Below are 17413 nucleotides of genomic sequence, written 5' to 3' on the forward strand. Positions count from 1 at the left end.
AAAATATATTAAAAAAATAAAAATAAATAAATTACGCGGTAAGGACCCTTCTTGTTACCTGTTTTGTTTTGCTGCCACCGGGGAAGAGAAAGGATTCCCTGAACCTTGACAGGTGGATGCATCCACTGAGTTGAAGTTAGTACCATGTGATGGAACTGCAGGAGAAGGCTCCATCTTGCCTCTTACTTCAGGCAACAAAATGCCTCAGTTCAGTCCTGAAAATACTGGAGACTTGTGCTGGTTTTCTGAAACACATTTTTCTTTACCAATATTTAGATTGGAAAACAAGTACGCGGGTAGACAATCCCAAGGCAGCATCAAGGGCGCTCCCTACTATGGCTTTGGAGATGACAAGGCCTAGTCCTCTAGCATTTGCCTCTTTTCTTGGGTCTTGTACACTGGCTCCATGATATGATCTATGATCCCCACAGATATGTCCCCATCAGTGCATAAGAGGATTGGCAAGCTAATGGTCCTTCAGATGTTGTTGACTTCCAACTCCCATAAGCCCCAGGCAGCATGACCAATATTTTGGAATGATGGAAGTTGTTGCTCAACAACACCTGGAGAGTCACAAGTTCCCCATCCCTGGTATATAGAAATGACTTGATTTGGGTATACATTCTGGAGTAAAAAATAAATTAAAAAATAACAACACCAGAACAGAAGGTCTGAGTTAGACCCAAGGTCTATCTAATCCAGCAAACTGTGTCCCAATGGCCAACCAGATGCATGAGGGCATTTTCTACCGGTATTCAGAAGCATGCTATTCCTGATCCTAGAGGTGGCATATTACCATCATGACTAGCAGCCATTGATAACTTCATCCTCCATAAATTCAGGGCGTTTTTAATCTGGAACTATCCGGAACTCAGTTCTGGCACCTCTCAGGTGGGCACTATTGCCATTCTAAGAGAATAAGGGAGGTGCTCATCGTGAGTTCTGGAACCCCTTTTTCTAGAAAAATAGCACTGCATAAATTTGTCTAATCCCCAAAGCCATCAAGGATGGTGGCTGTAAACTAGGGGCCTTGACCCAAACCCTGAACATCGCATGATAAGCCTAAAAGTCACAGAAGATTACTGTAATATTTTTTTTAAGCCATAGAAAAGAAGAAGAAGGCTTTCGATTTGATATCCCACTTTATCACTACCCGAAGGAGTCTCAAAGCGGCTAACAATCTCCTTTCCTCCCCCCCCCCCACAACAAACACTCTGTGAGGTGAGTGGGGCTGAGAGACTTCAAAGAAGTGTGACTAGCCCAAGGTCACCCAGCAGCTGCATGTGGAGGAGCGGAGACGTGAACCCGGCTCGCCAGATTACGAGTCTACCGATCTTAACCACTACACCACACTGGCCATATAGCTAAAATGCTGTTTATGAAGTGATTTCTGAATTTCTATGATGTAGTCCCATGAGTTTTTCAGTAGTTTTTTCAGTGATGTTGGATAAAATGAGAATTTTAAAATACAGCTGATCTTTCTTTTTTAAAAATAAAAAAATGAAAAATGAAAATGAGGCAACCAGGAGCCTAATAAGAGTGGTGGCAAGAGTTCTAGGCCTTATGTTTCCTGCCTGCCTGCCTTTGTAAGTGTGTGTGAAAGAAAGAGTTCAAATACTACCATTGAGAGTAGATGAAGTCAGTATGGGGAGAAAGACTCACAGTCTCATAGCAAATAGGAACTAGAAAGGTTTTTGTGAAGTCATGGAAAAATGGCCTTCACACATCTTCCCAGAAATAATGAAGCCAGTCTCCTCAGTTACAGTTAGCTTGGACTCAGACATTTATCTTCATTTTTCTCATAATTGGCTGGGCATAGGTATCAATTTTCAAGCAAAGGGCTTAAGGCCTCTACAGAAGTGTCGGGGATTGAAAGTTAATGTGTGCCCACGGACAGCTAAATATTGAGAAAGAACATAAATCTCCACACATAAAGGTGACTGGTGGGAGGGACACATTCTTCTTGGGTTTGAAGCTTCAGGAATTTTGGAAGCTGATAAAGCAATCTTTTTGTAACCATGATAGAATGGCAGGGGCAGCCCCTTTATGTTCATCTTTATTCTACCTATACAAGTTGGTTAAACAATTGGTTGCGTTAAGTTCTGTCTGTGTGTGGACATAGCACTTGTTTCCTTCACGAAATGTCCAAAGGTCAAACTGAGTGATGTACACCAAATCCACCATGTTAACCTTGAGAGGTGGTTGTTGTTGTTGTTACATTCTAATACTGCGTTTTTAGTGTGAATTGTAACGTTCTATATGAATTGATGTGCATTGCCTATATTCTATAAGAATTCTATATGAATCCGGTCTGTATTGTGAAGTTCTATATTTTATTTGAAAGCATGGTTTATAAATCTTTAAATAAAAATTAAAAACAGAGCCAGGTCCATGGTGGTCTTTGGAAATGCTGGTGTACTGAAAACAAGCATGTCTATACTTTGCAAAGTTCTGAAAACTACCAGTCTTCAGTAGCTGTGCAGCTGGTCTGGGGATACTACCAGACAAGGGTGTGTGCTGAAATGGAACTTCCAACCTGCTAAACCAGAGGTTCTCAACCTTTTTGAGTCCATGGCTTCCTTGACCAATGACATTCTTTCTGTAGCTGCCCTGGCCAGCCCCAGTGGCACCATTCGCCTGGGAAGCTTGTAGCCAGGGCTGCTGCAACAAACAGATAGGCAAGCCTTTGAGAGGCAGATACGTGAGAGGGCATCAGAGGAAGGAGGGGAGGAAAGAAAGAGGGACAGGGGCCAGTGTTGCCTGTGGCACCCCTGACTATCCTTCAAGGCACCCCAGGGTGCCATGGCACACTGGTTGAAAACCACTGTGCTAAACGATTGGGCAGTGGGTCCTGCCCAGTGAAATAGGTGCAGCACATGGGCATAGCCAGGATTTATGTTGAAGGGGGAGAGGACACCCACCTGCCACCATCCTCTGTCTCTTTTTGTTAAGTATTTTTACTCATTTTCTTGATTTTGGGGGGCAGCTCCCCCTGCTCCACCCTGGCTATGCCCCTGGTGCCGTAGTATTAAAGAAGGCAGGCAAGAGCAACAAACACTTAGAAGATATGGAGGCAGTTGTAAATAGTGGTTACACGCACATGATAGCAAGTGACCTTTTGATAAATGATTGGTCATCTGTTCTTACCCTCTTTGAATTAAGTTGGAACTGTTGTCTCCTGTCTCTGTTGCACGGGTGGTGCTAAGAAGCTTTTAAATGGCAGAGGCACTGCTAGCAGCCGATAAAAACCGATGCATATGAAATGGTCCTGTAGTGTAGGAAGAAGATAGGTCCAAATGCCTTTTCAGCTGCCCATTTTGCTTTTGAATAAGGCAAGAAGAGTTCTGCATATGTCAGCTTATTCACCAGTGTGCTGTCTCATCAGCCCAGGATAATACTAAAGTCCCCAGGCTATTTCTTGTATCCCCGGGGGGGGGGGGGGGAATTATTCCAATGAAATTACTTACACGTTTATTGAAAGCTGATGAGACTGGATCATATGTTCTTAATTATACCAACTGAAAATTCAATTTCTACCCAACCAGTGGTGCCAAAAAGTGCGCCAGACTTTGACAAATGCGATGCAATTTACAGTTTTCAGTCCGGTGCCAATTTGTGAGCGTGATTCAATATTATATTCACCCATCTTGGCAATAAATGGGTGATGGTTGTAATAATTTTCTAATTCATTTCCTAATTTATATTTCTTACAGCAGGCAAAATTCTGACTGCTTAAAATCAGGGTCAGCAGAAGAGAGACAGTGGTAGAGTCATGGCTAGCTTGTGATGGATTGTTCAGTGCGGGCTAGATGCTATGATTTGCATATCGCAGGCATGGGAAACCTGTGGCCGTCTAGATGATGCTGGATTCCCAGCCTCCATGAGCCCCAGCCAGAATGGGCAATGGTCAAGGATGATGGGACTTGCAACCCAGCAACATCTAAACATAGGCTCTTTCCCTCTCACAGCCTCTGTTGGGATGAGTTCTTAGGAACATGTGAAGTAGCCTTTATACCAAGCCAGATCACAGGCAGGGATGGGCTAATCTGTCAATTTCAGTTTATGTCAGTTTCTCATTTTTCCAGCTTTAAGTTCAGTTCACATTTCTGCATCAGAAAGCCTTTCTTTTTTTAAAAAAAAGGTCTTCATGAAAATTCAGAAGCATTTTAGTCTGAATTATTTTGTATGCAGTTTTGTCTAATATACACATTTTTGTAAGCAAACTCCCCAGGGATAGGCTAATCTGTCAGTTTCGGTTTGTGTCAGCTTCTCATTTTTCCACTTAAATTCAGTTCTCCGCATCTTCACATCACTTTGGGAATCTTTTCTTTTAAGTCCTCTTGAAATTCTCATCAGCGCTTTGGTGCAAATTTCTCCTAATATAAACAATTTTGTAAAGCCTTTATTTCTAATATAACAAGTTTTTGCATGCTATTTTAATGCACACTTTGCCACAGTATGTGCATTTATATGTACATTAGCTGGTTGGAGAACTGTGTTGCAAAATTCAGAGAACTGTGACTCTCAAAGCATGACTGTTTCGGTTTGAAAATTAGGTAAAGGTAAAGGGACCCCTGACCATTAGGTCCAGTCGCGGACAACTCTGGGGTTGCGGCACTCATCTTGCTTTATTGGCTGAGGGAGCCAGTGTACAGCTTCCGGGTCATGTGGCCAGCATGACTAAGCCACTTCTGGTGAACCAGAGCAGCGCACGGAAACGCCGTTTACCTTCCCGCCGGAGTGGTACCTGTTTATCTACTTGCACTTTGATGTGCTTTCGAACTTCTAGGTGGGCAGGAGCAGGGACCGAGCAACGGGAGCTCACTCCGTCGTGGGGATCCAAACTGCCGAACTTCTGATCGGCAAGTCCTAGGCTCTGTGGTTTAACCCATAGCGCCACCCACGTCCCTTGTAAATGTGAGTTGATTCCTTCCCAATGCCTAACAATTGGTCCATCCAGACTACTGTTTCCCAACCTTGGGTCTCCAGCTGTTGTTGTACTACAACTCCCACCCTCTCTAGCTAGCATGGCCAGTGGCCAGGGATGATGGGAACTGTAGTCTGAAACCAGCTGAAGACCCAAGTTTGAGAAACACTCATCTAGATCAGTACTATCTGCACATGGAGCACTGAGTGCTTCAGATAGTCCTACATAGTCCTTCCTACGTCCTACCTGAGAAATGCCAAAGATTGAACCTGTGGCATACGTGGTGCCAGCGTGGTGTAATGGTTAAGAGCGGTGGACTCATAATCTGGTGAACTGGGTTCGCATCCCCGCTCCTCCACATGCAGCTGCTGGGTTACCTTGGGCTAGTCACACTTCTCTCTGAAGTCTCACTCACCTCACAGAGTGTTTGTTGTGGGGGAGAAAGGGAAAGGAGATTGTTAGCTGCTTTGAGACTCCCTAGGATAGTGATAAAGCGGGATATCAAATCCAAACTCCTCCTTCTCCATACAGCCTTCAAAACATGTGCTCTGCCACTGAGCTTTGGCCCTTCCGTAAGGGGGAGAGATTGTCCTCTGTGTGTAGACAGTAGGGGTGCCTGCAGGTGGAGATGGAAAACTCCATTGTGCTAGCACTCATCCTTGGAGTAGCCTTACTATTCAGTTGAATGCAACCCATAAGAAGCTGCCTTACGCCAAGTCAAATGCTGGTCCATCTAACTCCAGCATTTCAGACAGGAGTCTTTCCTCAGCCTTACCTGGAGATACCAGGATTGAAGCTAGGACATTTTGTATTAAAAGCATGTGCTCAACCACCTAGCTCCAGTCCTTCCTTGCCAAAACAGGTGATTGTTTTACCAAACAACTGATTCATGAGCAGCATGGTAAGTTAACATGTGGTAAAGGGTCATTTGTATTTGCTCTTACACATTTGCAGCAGTGTGCAGGATTCCTTTGTTCCCCCTAGGAAACATTTCAATCCCTGCTTTCTTTCTTTTTTAAGGAACAAAAGAGTGACAATTTCAACTCCTTTGTGCCATCACTAATTTTGCGCAATCTATGTGTGTCTTTTTCCCCGTTGAGCATTCATGCACAGCGCCGCTCTTTGCTTCTTGTTCATCAGAGTCGCTCCGAGAGCTTTGAAAGCATTAATTACTTTAGTCATTTAATCAAGTGCTAAACAGCCGATGGGCTGAGATTGTGACTCAATATACCAATCACAATCGAGTTCACTGCCACCTCGTGTCCTCCTGCCCCCGTCTTTTCCGATTTCTCTGCTGTTCCTCATTCTCTGCTCAGGCTCTGCACAAGCTTCCCAAGCTCTTCGGAGAAGAGGGAGGCAGGATTTGCAGTGGGGAAAATATTGGAGGTAGAAGCTGCAAAAAAAGGATTTCCTCTGACTGGTGCACTGGAAGTTCAGCCCCATTTCATTCCCACCAACAGCAGGTGTTGCAATCAGAGTCCTGCTTCAGTACATAGAATCAGAGCATTGTAGAGTTGGAAGGGACATCAATGGTCACCTAGTCCAACCTCCCTGAAATGCAGGAATCTCAGCTAAAGCATCCATGACAGACAGCCATTCAACCTCTACTTGAAAACCTCCACTGAAGGAGCCTTCAGAGGGAGACCATTCCACTGTCAAACAGCTCTTATTGTCAGAAAGTTAATCCTGATGTTTAGTTAGAATCTCCTTTCTTGTACAGTGGTACCTCGGGTTACAGACGCTTCAGGTTATAGACGCTTCGGGTTACAGACTCTGCTAACCCAGAAATAGTACCTCAGGTTAAGAACTTTGCTTCAGGATGAGAACAGAAATCACATGGCAGCAGCCTGGCAGCAGCAGGAGGCCCCATTAGCTAAAGTGGTGCTTCAGGTTAAGAACAGTTTCAGGTTAAGAACGGACCTCCAGAACGAATTAAGTTCTTAACCCGAGGTGCCACTGTAAATTGAAGCCATTGGTTCAAGTCCTGCCCTCCTGAGTAGGAGAAAACAAGTTTGTTCCCTCTTCCAAATGGCGGCCCTTGAGGTATTTGAAGATGGCTGTCATCTCTCCTCTCAGTCTCCTTTTCTTCAGGTGAAACATACCCAGCTCCTTCAACTGCTGCTGATAAGGCTTGGTTTCCAGACCTTCCCAGGTTGATGAGCCCCATCTGCCCCTTCAGCACATGCAGAAACCACCTTCTTGACTGTTGGACTAACTCTTGGTCTCGTCTGCTTAATCCACTGGAGCCTGTCTTCACATGCAGGGGAAGTCCCTAACTCACCGAGGGCAATGGGGTGAGTGTGCGAGTAGAAACAAGCTTCCTGTACAAAGGTAACATTTACATTCACTGACCCTCTCACTTTTGCCTCTGGCCCTGCCCACCACTGGCATGTGGTCTCCAGAAATTTGTCCTGAAGGGGAGATGGCCCTAAGTCTGAGAGAGTTTTCCTTTCTTGGTCTACTGCCCCATTCTTGTCTTGTCTTGTCTTGTCTTGTCTTATCTTTCTTTCTTTTTTTCAAAATTTTAAATTAGTTTTCCAAATTTATAACAAACGAATAAAAAAAGAACATCAAACAACAAACAAACAACAAACAAACAAACATTTATTCCAGCTGTAATAGTTCCACTTTTGTTAACATTGTTGGGTGACTTCCTCGAATCCGCCTGGCTGAGCTTCCATATAAATCATTGCAGCAGTTTTCCAAAACTATTTCCACTAAGATTTACTGAATCAATTAACATCTTTCTTTCTTTTCATTTTAACTTTTAACATAGTATTCTACAACATCACATATTTAAATCCTAGGCCTATCTGATACTCACAAGTAATTCTATTTAAGAAGAAGAAGAAGAGTTTGGATTTGATATACCGCCTTTCTCTCCCTTTAAGGAGTCTCAAAGCGGCTAACATTCTCCTTTCCCTTCCTCCCCCACAACAAACACTCTGTGAGGTGAGTGGGGCTGAGAGACTTCAAGGAAGTGTGACTGGCCCAAGGTCACCCAGCAGCTGCATGTGGAAGAGCGGAGACGCGAACCTGGTTCCCCAGGATTACAAGACTACCGCTCTTAACCACTACACCACACTGGCTCTTAGATATCTTAACATATTTAGCTAAGTAGTCTTTGAATTTCTTCCATTCCTCTTGGTCCTCCTCCTCCTTCTGGTCGCGGACTCTTCCAGTCAGGTCAGCTAGCTCCCAAAAGTCCATCATCTTCATCTGCCATTCCTCCACTATTGCTACTTCTTTTAATTTCCAATTTTTGGCCAACAAAATTCTAGCTGCAGTTGTGGCATACAAAAACAATCTGACATATTTCTTGGGCAATTCCAAACCTGTTATTCCAAGCTGAAAGGCTTCTGGTTTCTTAATAAATGTATATTTCAACATTTTTTTCCAATTCATTATAAATCTTTCCCCAGAAGTCTTTCACCTTGGGACACGTCCACCACATATGGTAAAAGGTACCTTCTTTTTATTTACATTTCCAACATATGTTGTCACATATGTGGTAGATCTTTGCTAGTTTTACAGGGGTTAAGTCATTCTTGTCTTCTCTTTTGGCTTCCATACTATGAGTAGATTTTGCTCTCCTCTTCCAGTTGTAAGATTTGGTTTCCAGGCAGACAAAGACGACTGGGTTGATATCAACATGGCTGAGACTCTGTGGCTGCTCTGTTGTGGATCTTGACATGTTCAGTTTGTTTTAAAATTTTGTTTCTAACCTTTATGATTCCGAGGGGCAGGGAGCACTTAGGGAACAACGTGATTGGAATTCAAACATAGGAACTGGTACAACAGACAATTAAGCTTTTTTTTCTTTTTCTTTGCTGGTATGTATGCTTGTAAGCCAATGTTTTCACTACTAGACCTTAGTAAATGTCACTTCGGATCTCAATTAACTGGTGATCAGTTCCAAACATCCTAAGACCTGCCACTTCTCATCGCACTTTAGAAATTGCACAAATGGCATTGCAGAAGCAGCACAACATGCCTGCAAGCTAAATGCCATTAAAGAGGGAAGTAAATAAGTTCATAGCCTGGACTCTGGGTGATTGGCTGCTCTGCAACTGAAAACAGTGTTTCTTTTTTTAATTTGACGTTTGTTGATGCTATCGAAAGGTTCTGAAATTCAAGCTCTTTGAAAGGATGCATCCAGGCCAGAGTATAAGAAAGCTCAAAGTTGGGGACAACAATAATACACAGAACTATATTCCATCAGATTCATAATTCCATATCTACAGTAGTGCATCAGAATTTCTGCATACAAGCACAGTGGGGACTCCATTTACAAAGAAATTTCTTACTAATGCCTTATTTACCCTCAAGTTGAAATTAGTTACAGCAGTTATCAAATAAAATAGATGCATGCAGGACTCAAAATTAAACAACAATAATGGAAAACATCATCACAAAATAGTCAACTCAGACAATCAGGTTGACGGTTTGCGTAAATGTTAGTATCACCCTGTATTTATTAATGGAGACCAGACATGAGAACCAAGTGACCTATACAACATCACTTTGCTATATGCTATTACCATTAGCATTTGGGGAGGTCACATTTTCCCCACCTCTGGGCTAGAGGAATGATGAATGACTTGCAACACCTTTATTGTACTAAGATCAACCTCTAGTCTAGGCCTTTTTGAAATGCCTGGGGTTATGTGAATTTAGGGCAAGTCCTCAACTTACCAACTTCTTAGTACTAAGACAGTGGTTTTCCACCAGTGTGCCCTGGCACCCTGGGGTGCCTTGAATGATGGTCAGGGGTGCCGCAGGCAACACTGGCCTCTGTCCCTCTTTCCTTCCCTTCCTCCTCTGATGCCCTCTCACGTCTCTGCCTCCCAAAGGCTTGCACAGCTGTTTGTTGCAGCAGCCCTGGCTACAAGCTCCCCAGACAAATAATGCTTCTGGGGCTGGCCAGAGGCTGCTTCCTAGGCCCTTGTGGGGCAGTGGGAGGAGACACCTCTCTTTGGGGCAGGGGGGCAGATCAGAGACCAGGGGCAGGAGCAGTAATTGCCAGGAGGACTCCCAAGAAGATGGAAGAGGAGAGGAGCCTGAGGGAACACTCCACATGGAAGGGTGTTTGAAAAAGGCTGGGCAGGCAAGGGGTGACACATCTGGGCTCCTGAGCCCCACAGGGGTGCCACAGAAAGAATACCTGTGAATTATAAGCTTTACCATTACAGATCTCCATAGTCCAGGCTTAGCTGCACCACTGCATACAGAACACACCCAATAGTTTCCTACCAGAGGATTCTAGTCCATTTATGCTAGGAGGCAAGCATGAAAAAAGTCATGCAGAAAGCCAGACTCTTTCATTGCTTCAGACATGTTGGGCACACCTCTACAAGTGTGCCATCCTGTGTTGTTGAATACATGGGAGTCTGGCCCTGAGCCACTGGTTATCTATACACTGGGCTTTTTCAAACTAGTGCCCTCTAGATGTCATTGACTCCAATTCCCATCAGCCAATGGTGAGGGATGATGGGATCTATAGTCCAACCTGTAGGAGGGCACCAGGTTGGGAAATGGTGATCTGTGTGCTCATAAGTAAAGTGGCTGGAATGTTTTTTTGACTAAGAGGTCTAGTGAAGTTTATTTAAGCAGTCTCCCTCCCTCCCTTTAAGAATGCAGATTTCCTATTCTGGAAGAACAACTTTCTCTGTAAGAACATACAAGTGAGCCGAGGACAGTTATATGTTCGGAAATGTTTGCTGCACCTGTCTACTTGCATTTTTTCATCAATGAAAACTTTATTGCTTTTTCAGCACACTGTCTTCCTTAAGTAAGGTGCACAACAGCTGCTTGTCAGCATCTGGTTCTTCTGAGCTACGGTTAAGTGCAACTGAATGTTGGAATAGGTGACCTGCATAAATTTAGGTTTGCCCTTTCGTATTCAGAAACTGTGCTTGAAGACGGGAAGGGGAGCTTCGCTCAACTTGCCTTGCCCTGTCAAAGCTTGAGCAGCGCAATTGTAGCCAGGTCTACTTGGAAGTAAGTCCTACTGAATTCAATAGGTCTCTCACCCAGGTTAGTGCAGTTAGGACTGCAGCCTTAGTGACTCGGGAAACTTGGCAAGATCCTGCGATTCTTGTAGTGGCTGCTGTGAATATTCTGCTTCAACTTGCGAGACACATCCCAATGATTAATTCAGCTCATTAGGAAGCAAGCTTACCTAGCTTATGCATGGCACAGCACAACGCTGCTTATGTGAATGGCCTGGGGGGATATAATGCCTCTCCCTTTAAATAGATAAACAGGAGTGCTTTTTTGCATTGCGTTATTCAACTAACCGGGCTAGATGGGGACATAAAGAAATACTATGGAAAACTAGGTATTTCAGAAATCCAAGAGGCAGGCAGTTCTGAATTTTTATTGCAATTCTGCAAACACTTTCCGCTTCCATATTTTGTGTTTTACTACCAGTTAAGCAATTGTTTAATAAAACATCTGATTTTTAGTAGCCAGCATTTGACTTTTTAAAAAATGCAATAAAGTTTTTCCTCTTGATAATATCAAGAAGGCAGTCCTGTATACGGAAGTTTTTAATGTTTGATGTTTTAGTATGCTTTTATATTTGTTGGAAGCCACCTAGAGTGGCAGGGGCTACCCAGTCAGATGGGCAGGGTACAAATAAAATAATGATAATGATAACGATGATAGATTTATTTGAATTGGGAGAATGTTTCGCTTCATTCTTCCATAGCAATCATTCAATCCTTGGCTGTTCCCCCACCTCTCTGAGGCTGTGCATGCATACACACACACACAGGACCCCTGGACGGTTAAGTCCAGTCAAAGGTGACTATGGGGTTGCAGCGCTCATCTCACTTTCAGGCTGAGGGAGCTGGTGTTTGCCCACAGACAGCTTTCTTTGTCATGTGGGCAGCATGACTAAACCGCTTCTAGCGCAACTGAACATCGTGACGGAAACCAGAGTGCATGGAAATGCTGTTTACCTTTTTGCCACAGTGGTAACTATTTATCTACTTGCACTGGCATGCTTTCAAACTGCTAGGTTGGCAGGAGCTGGGATTCAAATCGCAATCCTTCTGATTGGCAAACCCAAGAGGCTCAGTGGTTTAGACCACAGCACCACACATGTCCCAATCCTGTGCATATAGGAAGTGACTAGGAAGAGCAAACTGTCTCTCAAGCATTATGGATTTTGGAGGGGAAGTTCCACAGCTGTCACTGGAAGTACTGGTGGGCATAGTTGCTCCTGTGGCATCACATTGGCAAACTCTGATGTAGGGTAGCAATTGTGGCAGTGGGAGAGGGATAGCTGGAGAGCTGCAAATTCAAAGAGTCCATGTAGTGAGGGGAAAAGTAAATGTAGTGAGGGAAATTGTCCCTCTTTGTATGAAATCAGTACAACCTACATTAGAAAGCTCAGGTCATGCACTCTTTAATGTTCTCTTTAATTCAATAGCTAGATATTTGGGAAGTTCTTTTCACAGGGTTGATAAAGGACCTGCCTTTTCTCCAGTCCGATAAAAAGAATTTTGAAAAGAAATTCCACACAGCTACTGACATTGTAAGTCGCCTCAGAAACATACACCAGAGATGCCATTGGCAGTGTTTGTGTACATGCTAACTGTTGACCCCCAGGAAAGTTTGCCACATTAGCCACAAACCCAAGCATAGCAAAAACGTAATTGCTCCAGGACAAAACCAGTATTAATGTTCCATCAAGGCCAGACTTTCACGGTAGTTCATATTCCATAGATGTGCCTATGAGAATATTTTATTCTGAACCTGCAGTCCCATAGAATACATTGCATGATTCTCTCTCTCCCCCCCCCCCGGTAAGTCACTCCCCCCCCCCGGTAAGTCACTAGAAAACTGCATGACTCTCACTGCACTGCACTGGCTCCTGGTGGAGTACAGGGTCAGGTTTAAGGTGCTGGTTTTGACCTTTAAAGTCCTATGTGGCCTAGGACCCACGTACCTACGGGACCGCCTCTCCTGGTATGTCCTGTGGAGGACCTTAAGGTCCACAAATGACAACATTTTGGAGGTCCCAGGTTGCAAGGTGGTCTCAACCTAGGGCCAGGGCCTTTTCAGTACTGGCCCCATCTGGTGGAACGCTCTGTCACAAGAGACTAGGGCCCTGAGGGACTTGACATCCTTCCGCAGGGCCTGCAAGACAGAGCTGTTCCGTCTGGCTTTTGGTTTGGATTCTGTCTGACCCTTATGTTTCCCTCCCCTTATGGTTTTGATCTATGGGCTACTTTTAAAATGAGGCTGCATTTTAAATTGCATTTTAACCTGTATTTTAAATTCGTCCCCCCCCCCCATGTTTTTACTGTAATTTTACTGGTGTTAGCTGCCCTGAGTCTGACTCTGGCTGGGGAGGGTGGGGTATAAATATTTATTTATTTATTTATCATCATCATCATCAATATGTGTTATGTGTGATGGATACACATGTAGATCCATTCCACCAGTGACACTATGTGACAACCTTATCCTGGAGATATGCAGCCCCCCTCCCCCGGAATTGATGTCAGCACAGGACATTTATCTTGTATGAAAATAGCTGCATTGATAAAGAAAGTATTAAGCAGTATCAGTGGCTCAGCTACACTGTCTCATATGCAACTGTTGCATCCACTAGTGTTGATGGAACAGAGAGGAAAACCTTACACACATACAAACAGACAAAAATACACACACTGCAATACTCAAGCAATTGCAATCCCAAATGTAGCATGCAGTTTTCCAATGGAAGAGGATTGACTCTGTAGCAGTGGCTGCATTCACATTATACCTTCAAAGAACGATAGGAACTGTAGTTTACCTCACACAGAGCTGCACCCTTAAACTACAGTTCCCAACGATTCTTTGAGGGGAGAAATGTGCTTTAACAGCATACTGTGTATGCAAGAGAACTCTTTGTGCGCCCTTTGTTTATTCAGTATCCCAACCCTTCTTCCATCATGAAATTCAAGGAGGCACACAAGGAGATTCTGGGTGGCTTCTCATCCAGGTACTGGCCAAACCTAGGAGATTTCTGGATTGTCACTATTTTCAGGTAGGACTGAATCATGTTTTGGCAAGCCCAGGTTGCACAATGACTGCTGACTGGAGATTTTTGGGCTTTTTGCAATAAGGAAAGTGAGGAGGGGAATGCGCTTAGAAAATGTGGGTGCTTTGATGGAACATCATCTAACCGCAGATCAATAGTGCTGCTGAAGCCAGAGCGATGCTAGATGAAGTTGTGGCTTTTCCCGTTGGACAGCCCTTCTGTCGTTTGCCCCAGTTTGCATAAGAAGCCTCTCAAGATGGTTGGATTCTGAGAAGCGTCTCTTGTGTTTCTAAGCAGCTAGTACGAGCTGGGAGCCAGCTGCAATGCCAGAGCTTGCAAGCAGCTAGTTCTCAAAGCAGGAGGAGGTGGAAGAGAAGGAGCTATATATATTATATATATATAATATATTACACACATGGGAAGCTGATGCTTCGATTGACGAGCACGGGGGAGTTACTGGTTCCGCTTTTTTCTTTAAGGGGGAAAAAAGCCACACACAACCAAAAATCCTTAATAGGGGAGGAAAGACGCGAGCGAGAAGGAAGCGCCTTTTCAAAATCCACCCACCTCTCTCCCCACCCCCTCCAGCTCTCCGGCAGCCTTGGAAACGGCATTTGCGCTGCCTCCGCCGCTGCGTTCGGGCAGGGAACGGTTCAAAGCAAGGCAAGGGATTAAGCGCAGGGCGAGCTTTTCGCAGGCGCGGGGGCAGCCAGCGGAGAGGCGCCGGGGGGCCGCATCCCCGCGGCGAAGGATGGAACTTTGAGCGCGCCGGGGGCAAGGAATCCGGTCCTGGAGTGGAAAGGATCCCTCCGATCGTCTCCAAGGCTTGTTGGATCCAAGTCTCCAGTCTGAGGGATTTATTTAACTGGGGATATTTTTGGAACGACTTACTGATATTATTATTATTATTATTTTGCACGCAGGCAAATCTGCAAAGAGGAGACTTCCGTGCGCCTGCGGGGGGCTGGGTCCACTACCCACTCTGATCTATACGGGACGCTGCGGGATTAAAGGACCGGCGACACCCCCCCCCCAAATCTCCCCCAGTGGTCGCAGCGGAGGGCTGTGCGCGCGCGCGCCGCGACCCGCTTCCCCAGCGCGCGGTTGCTGCGCTCTCCTGCCTCGCTCGGAACGTCTTGGAGAGCTGCCGCGGACGGAGCGCGCTTAGGCGCCCCTCCCCAGCCCCTCCAGCAGCGCCCGGGGCTCCGCCTGCCGCGGGGGAAGCCCGTGCTGGTTGCCTCCATCACTCCCCCGGAGGGGCCTTGCCCCACGTGCGCGATCCTGCGTCCAGGACATCGCCGCCTCCGCTCCTTGTCATTCATGCGCTCGGCCGTGCGCCCGGACGCCTTTGGTCCTCTTCTTCTTCCTGCTCCTGCCTGGGACTAAGGCGCCTCCTCCTTCCCCCGGTGGATGCCTCCGGGAAGCGGGCGGAGCGCGCAGCCGGGGAGGGGGGCTGCCGCTGCCGCCGCCGGAGTACATGCCAGTGCCCTCTCCTCCTGCTCCTCCTCCACCTCCTGCTGCTGCTGCTGCTGCTCTTCTCACCAGAATGCTTTACTTCCAGATGGTGATCATGGCAGGGACTGTGATGCTGGCTTATTACTTCGAGTACACCGACACCTTCTCGGTCAACGTGCAGGGCTTCTTCTGCTACGAGAGCGCCTATCGCAAGCCTTACCCGGGCCCGGAGGAGAGCAGCGCGGTGCCCCCCGTGCTCCTCTACTCGCTGGCGGCGGGGGTGCCCGTGCTGGTGGTAAGCGTCGCTGTCGGCAAGCGAGGTCCCTCCCCTCTGCCTCTCCCACCCTCTCGGTCTGTCCCCCTTTTTCTGGCACACCCCCACCCCCGGGAAATATATACAGTATATGCTTTTCGCCTTTTAAGTTGCTCAACTTGTTGACGAGGTGTCAGGAGGGCACGGGGGTGCCAACTTGAAGAAAAATTGGGGTGGGGGAGGCAGGTAAGCCTCATCCCACATAATCGATCACATGACGGGGCACACCCACACCATTGGAATGCCAATGCCTATCAACTTTGGGGAGGCCCTCAAATATTTTATTGGGGGACGGGAAGGCAAAGGGACCTCAGCCCCTAGGAGTTGGCACCTATGGGAGGGCACAAGGAGGGAGCAATAAATTGAGGGGGGTGGAATCCACTGTCAGTGGGTCAGTTGTTTGGGGATAAGAAATCCTCCTTCATGCTATGCCTTGTTAGTATTTTGAGTGCTGGAATATTATCCAACATTCTTGCACTTCTGTTCCTTTATTGGGATCAGATAGCACAACCCCCCCTTTTTTTTGCTTGAGTCCAAATTTGCTCCCTGGTGCCTTTGAGATGGGTTCAGCAATTGGGCCACCAGTTGGACTCTCTCATTTGGGGAGGGGGCTCTCCACTCTTCTCAGCCATTTTCTAAGGACAGCTAGTTGAGAGAGGGCCTTCGGGTTTTCAGAAAAGCCAGATTCAGTGCTAGGCTCTTTCAGAGAAGGAATAGTGCCTCCCCTGCCCCCATCCTTCTTTTAAAAACCCAACCCTGACATGATTTTTGTTTGGCTCCATTCAAAGCATGTGTTAGTCACAGATCTGGTGGGTAGCATTCTGGAGGAGACCAGTTGCTGATAATAGCCACATGTTAATATTTCAGCCAACAACAACAACAACAACAAAAACAGAAAAAAGACAAGCTTGGTTATTTCTGACAGTAGATTGCTATTTAAAATGGAGCAGGTGCTTCTTCTGATTTCTGCCTAGTACATTTAAGAGATAGACGGTGTGGCACGTGGCATGATGTGCAAGTGAAATCCTAAAAACCTGCTACTTATATGTGGTTTTCTGTACATATCTTTTTTTTTTAAATAGAAGTAATTACACACACACACACACAGATATGTGGCTGTGTTGTAATGCAGTTCAGCTGGGTTCTCAGCTGGGGGCTGGGGAAGAATATCAGCAGCAAAGCAACAAAACATCTGCCTTTAAACGGCTCAGTGTACAAGTTGTAATGTCAGCTGACAAAAGCATTAGCATCATTTAATAATCCTTGACCATATTGAACAGATGAACAGAAAGGGGAGTGTGCGGCTGTTAGGGCTGGATTATATATAGACATGAACGCACACATGTGTGTGTGTACACACAAACACACACACACACACACACACACACAGAGAGAGAGAGAGAGAGATACTGCATAGAATTAGTCTTGTTCTCGAATCTGCTGATTTCCCCCTTGGTAGCAGTAAATATTAAGGCCATAAAGATGAATGGTAATATTTTGGAATTTGCAGTTTAATAAAGCAATGGTCTCCTCGGAAATTCTGAATGGAAAACTAAAACTCAGAGAGAATTTCCTTTCCATCACAGCAGGGCTTTGCTTAGGAGTCTCTTTAATTATAAATCAATCACACTTGCAACCCTGTGAGTCTTCAGAGTGATTTTAAACCTGAGAGCCAACTTAC

General features: G+C 45.6%; 1 protein-coding gene across 1 annotated transcript in view; it reads left to right on the forward strand.

Moving 5' to 3' along the window:
• Positions 1-14436: 14436 nt before the first annotated feature.
• Positions 14437-17413, forward strand: part of PLPPR5 (phospholipid phosphatase related 5) — a 92434-nt gene continuing 89457 nt past the window's right edge. Inside the window, exon 1 of the mRNA XM_083743551.1 lies at positions 14437-15714. Coding sequence (XP_083599677.1) covers positions 15442-15714 — 273 coding nt within the window. The 5' untranslated portion in view covers positions 14437-15441. The remainder of the gene's footprint in view (positions 15715-17413) is intronic.

This window comes from Podarcis gaigeae, assembly GCF_964106915.1.
Source record: "Podarcis gaigeae genome assembly, chromosome: 6".
Taxonomy (NCBI): Eukaryota; Metazoa; Chordata; class Lepidosauria; order Squamata; family Lacertidae; genus Podarcis; species Podarcis gaigeae.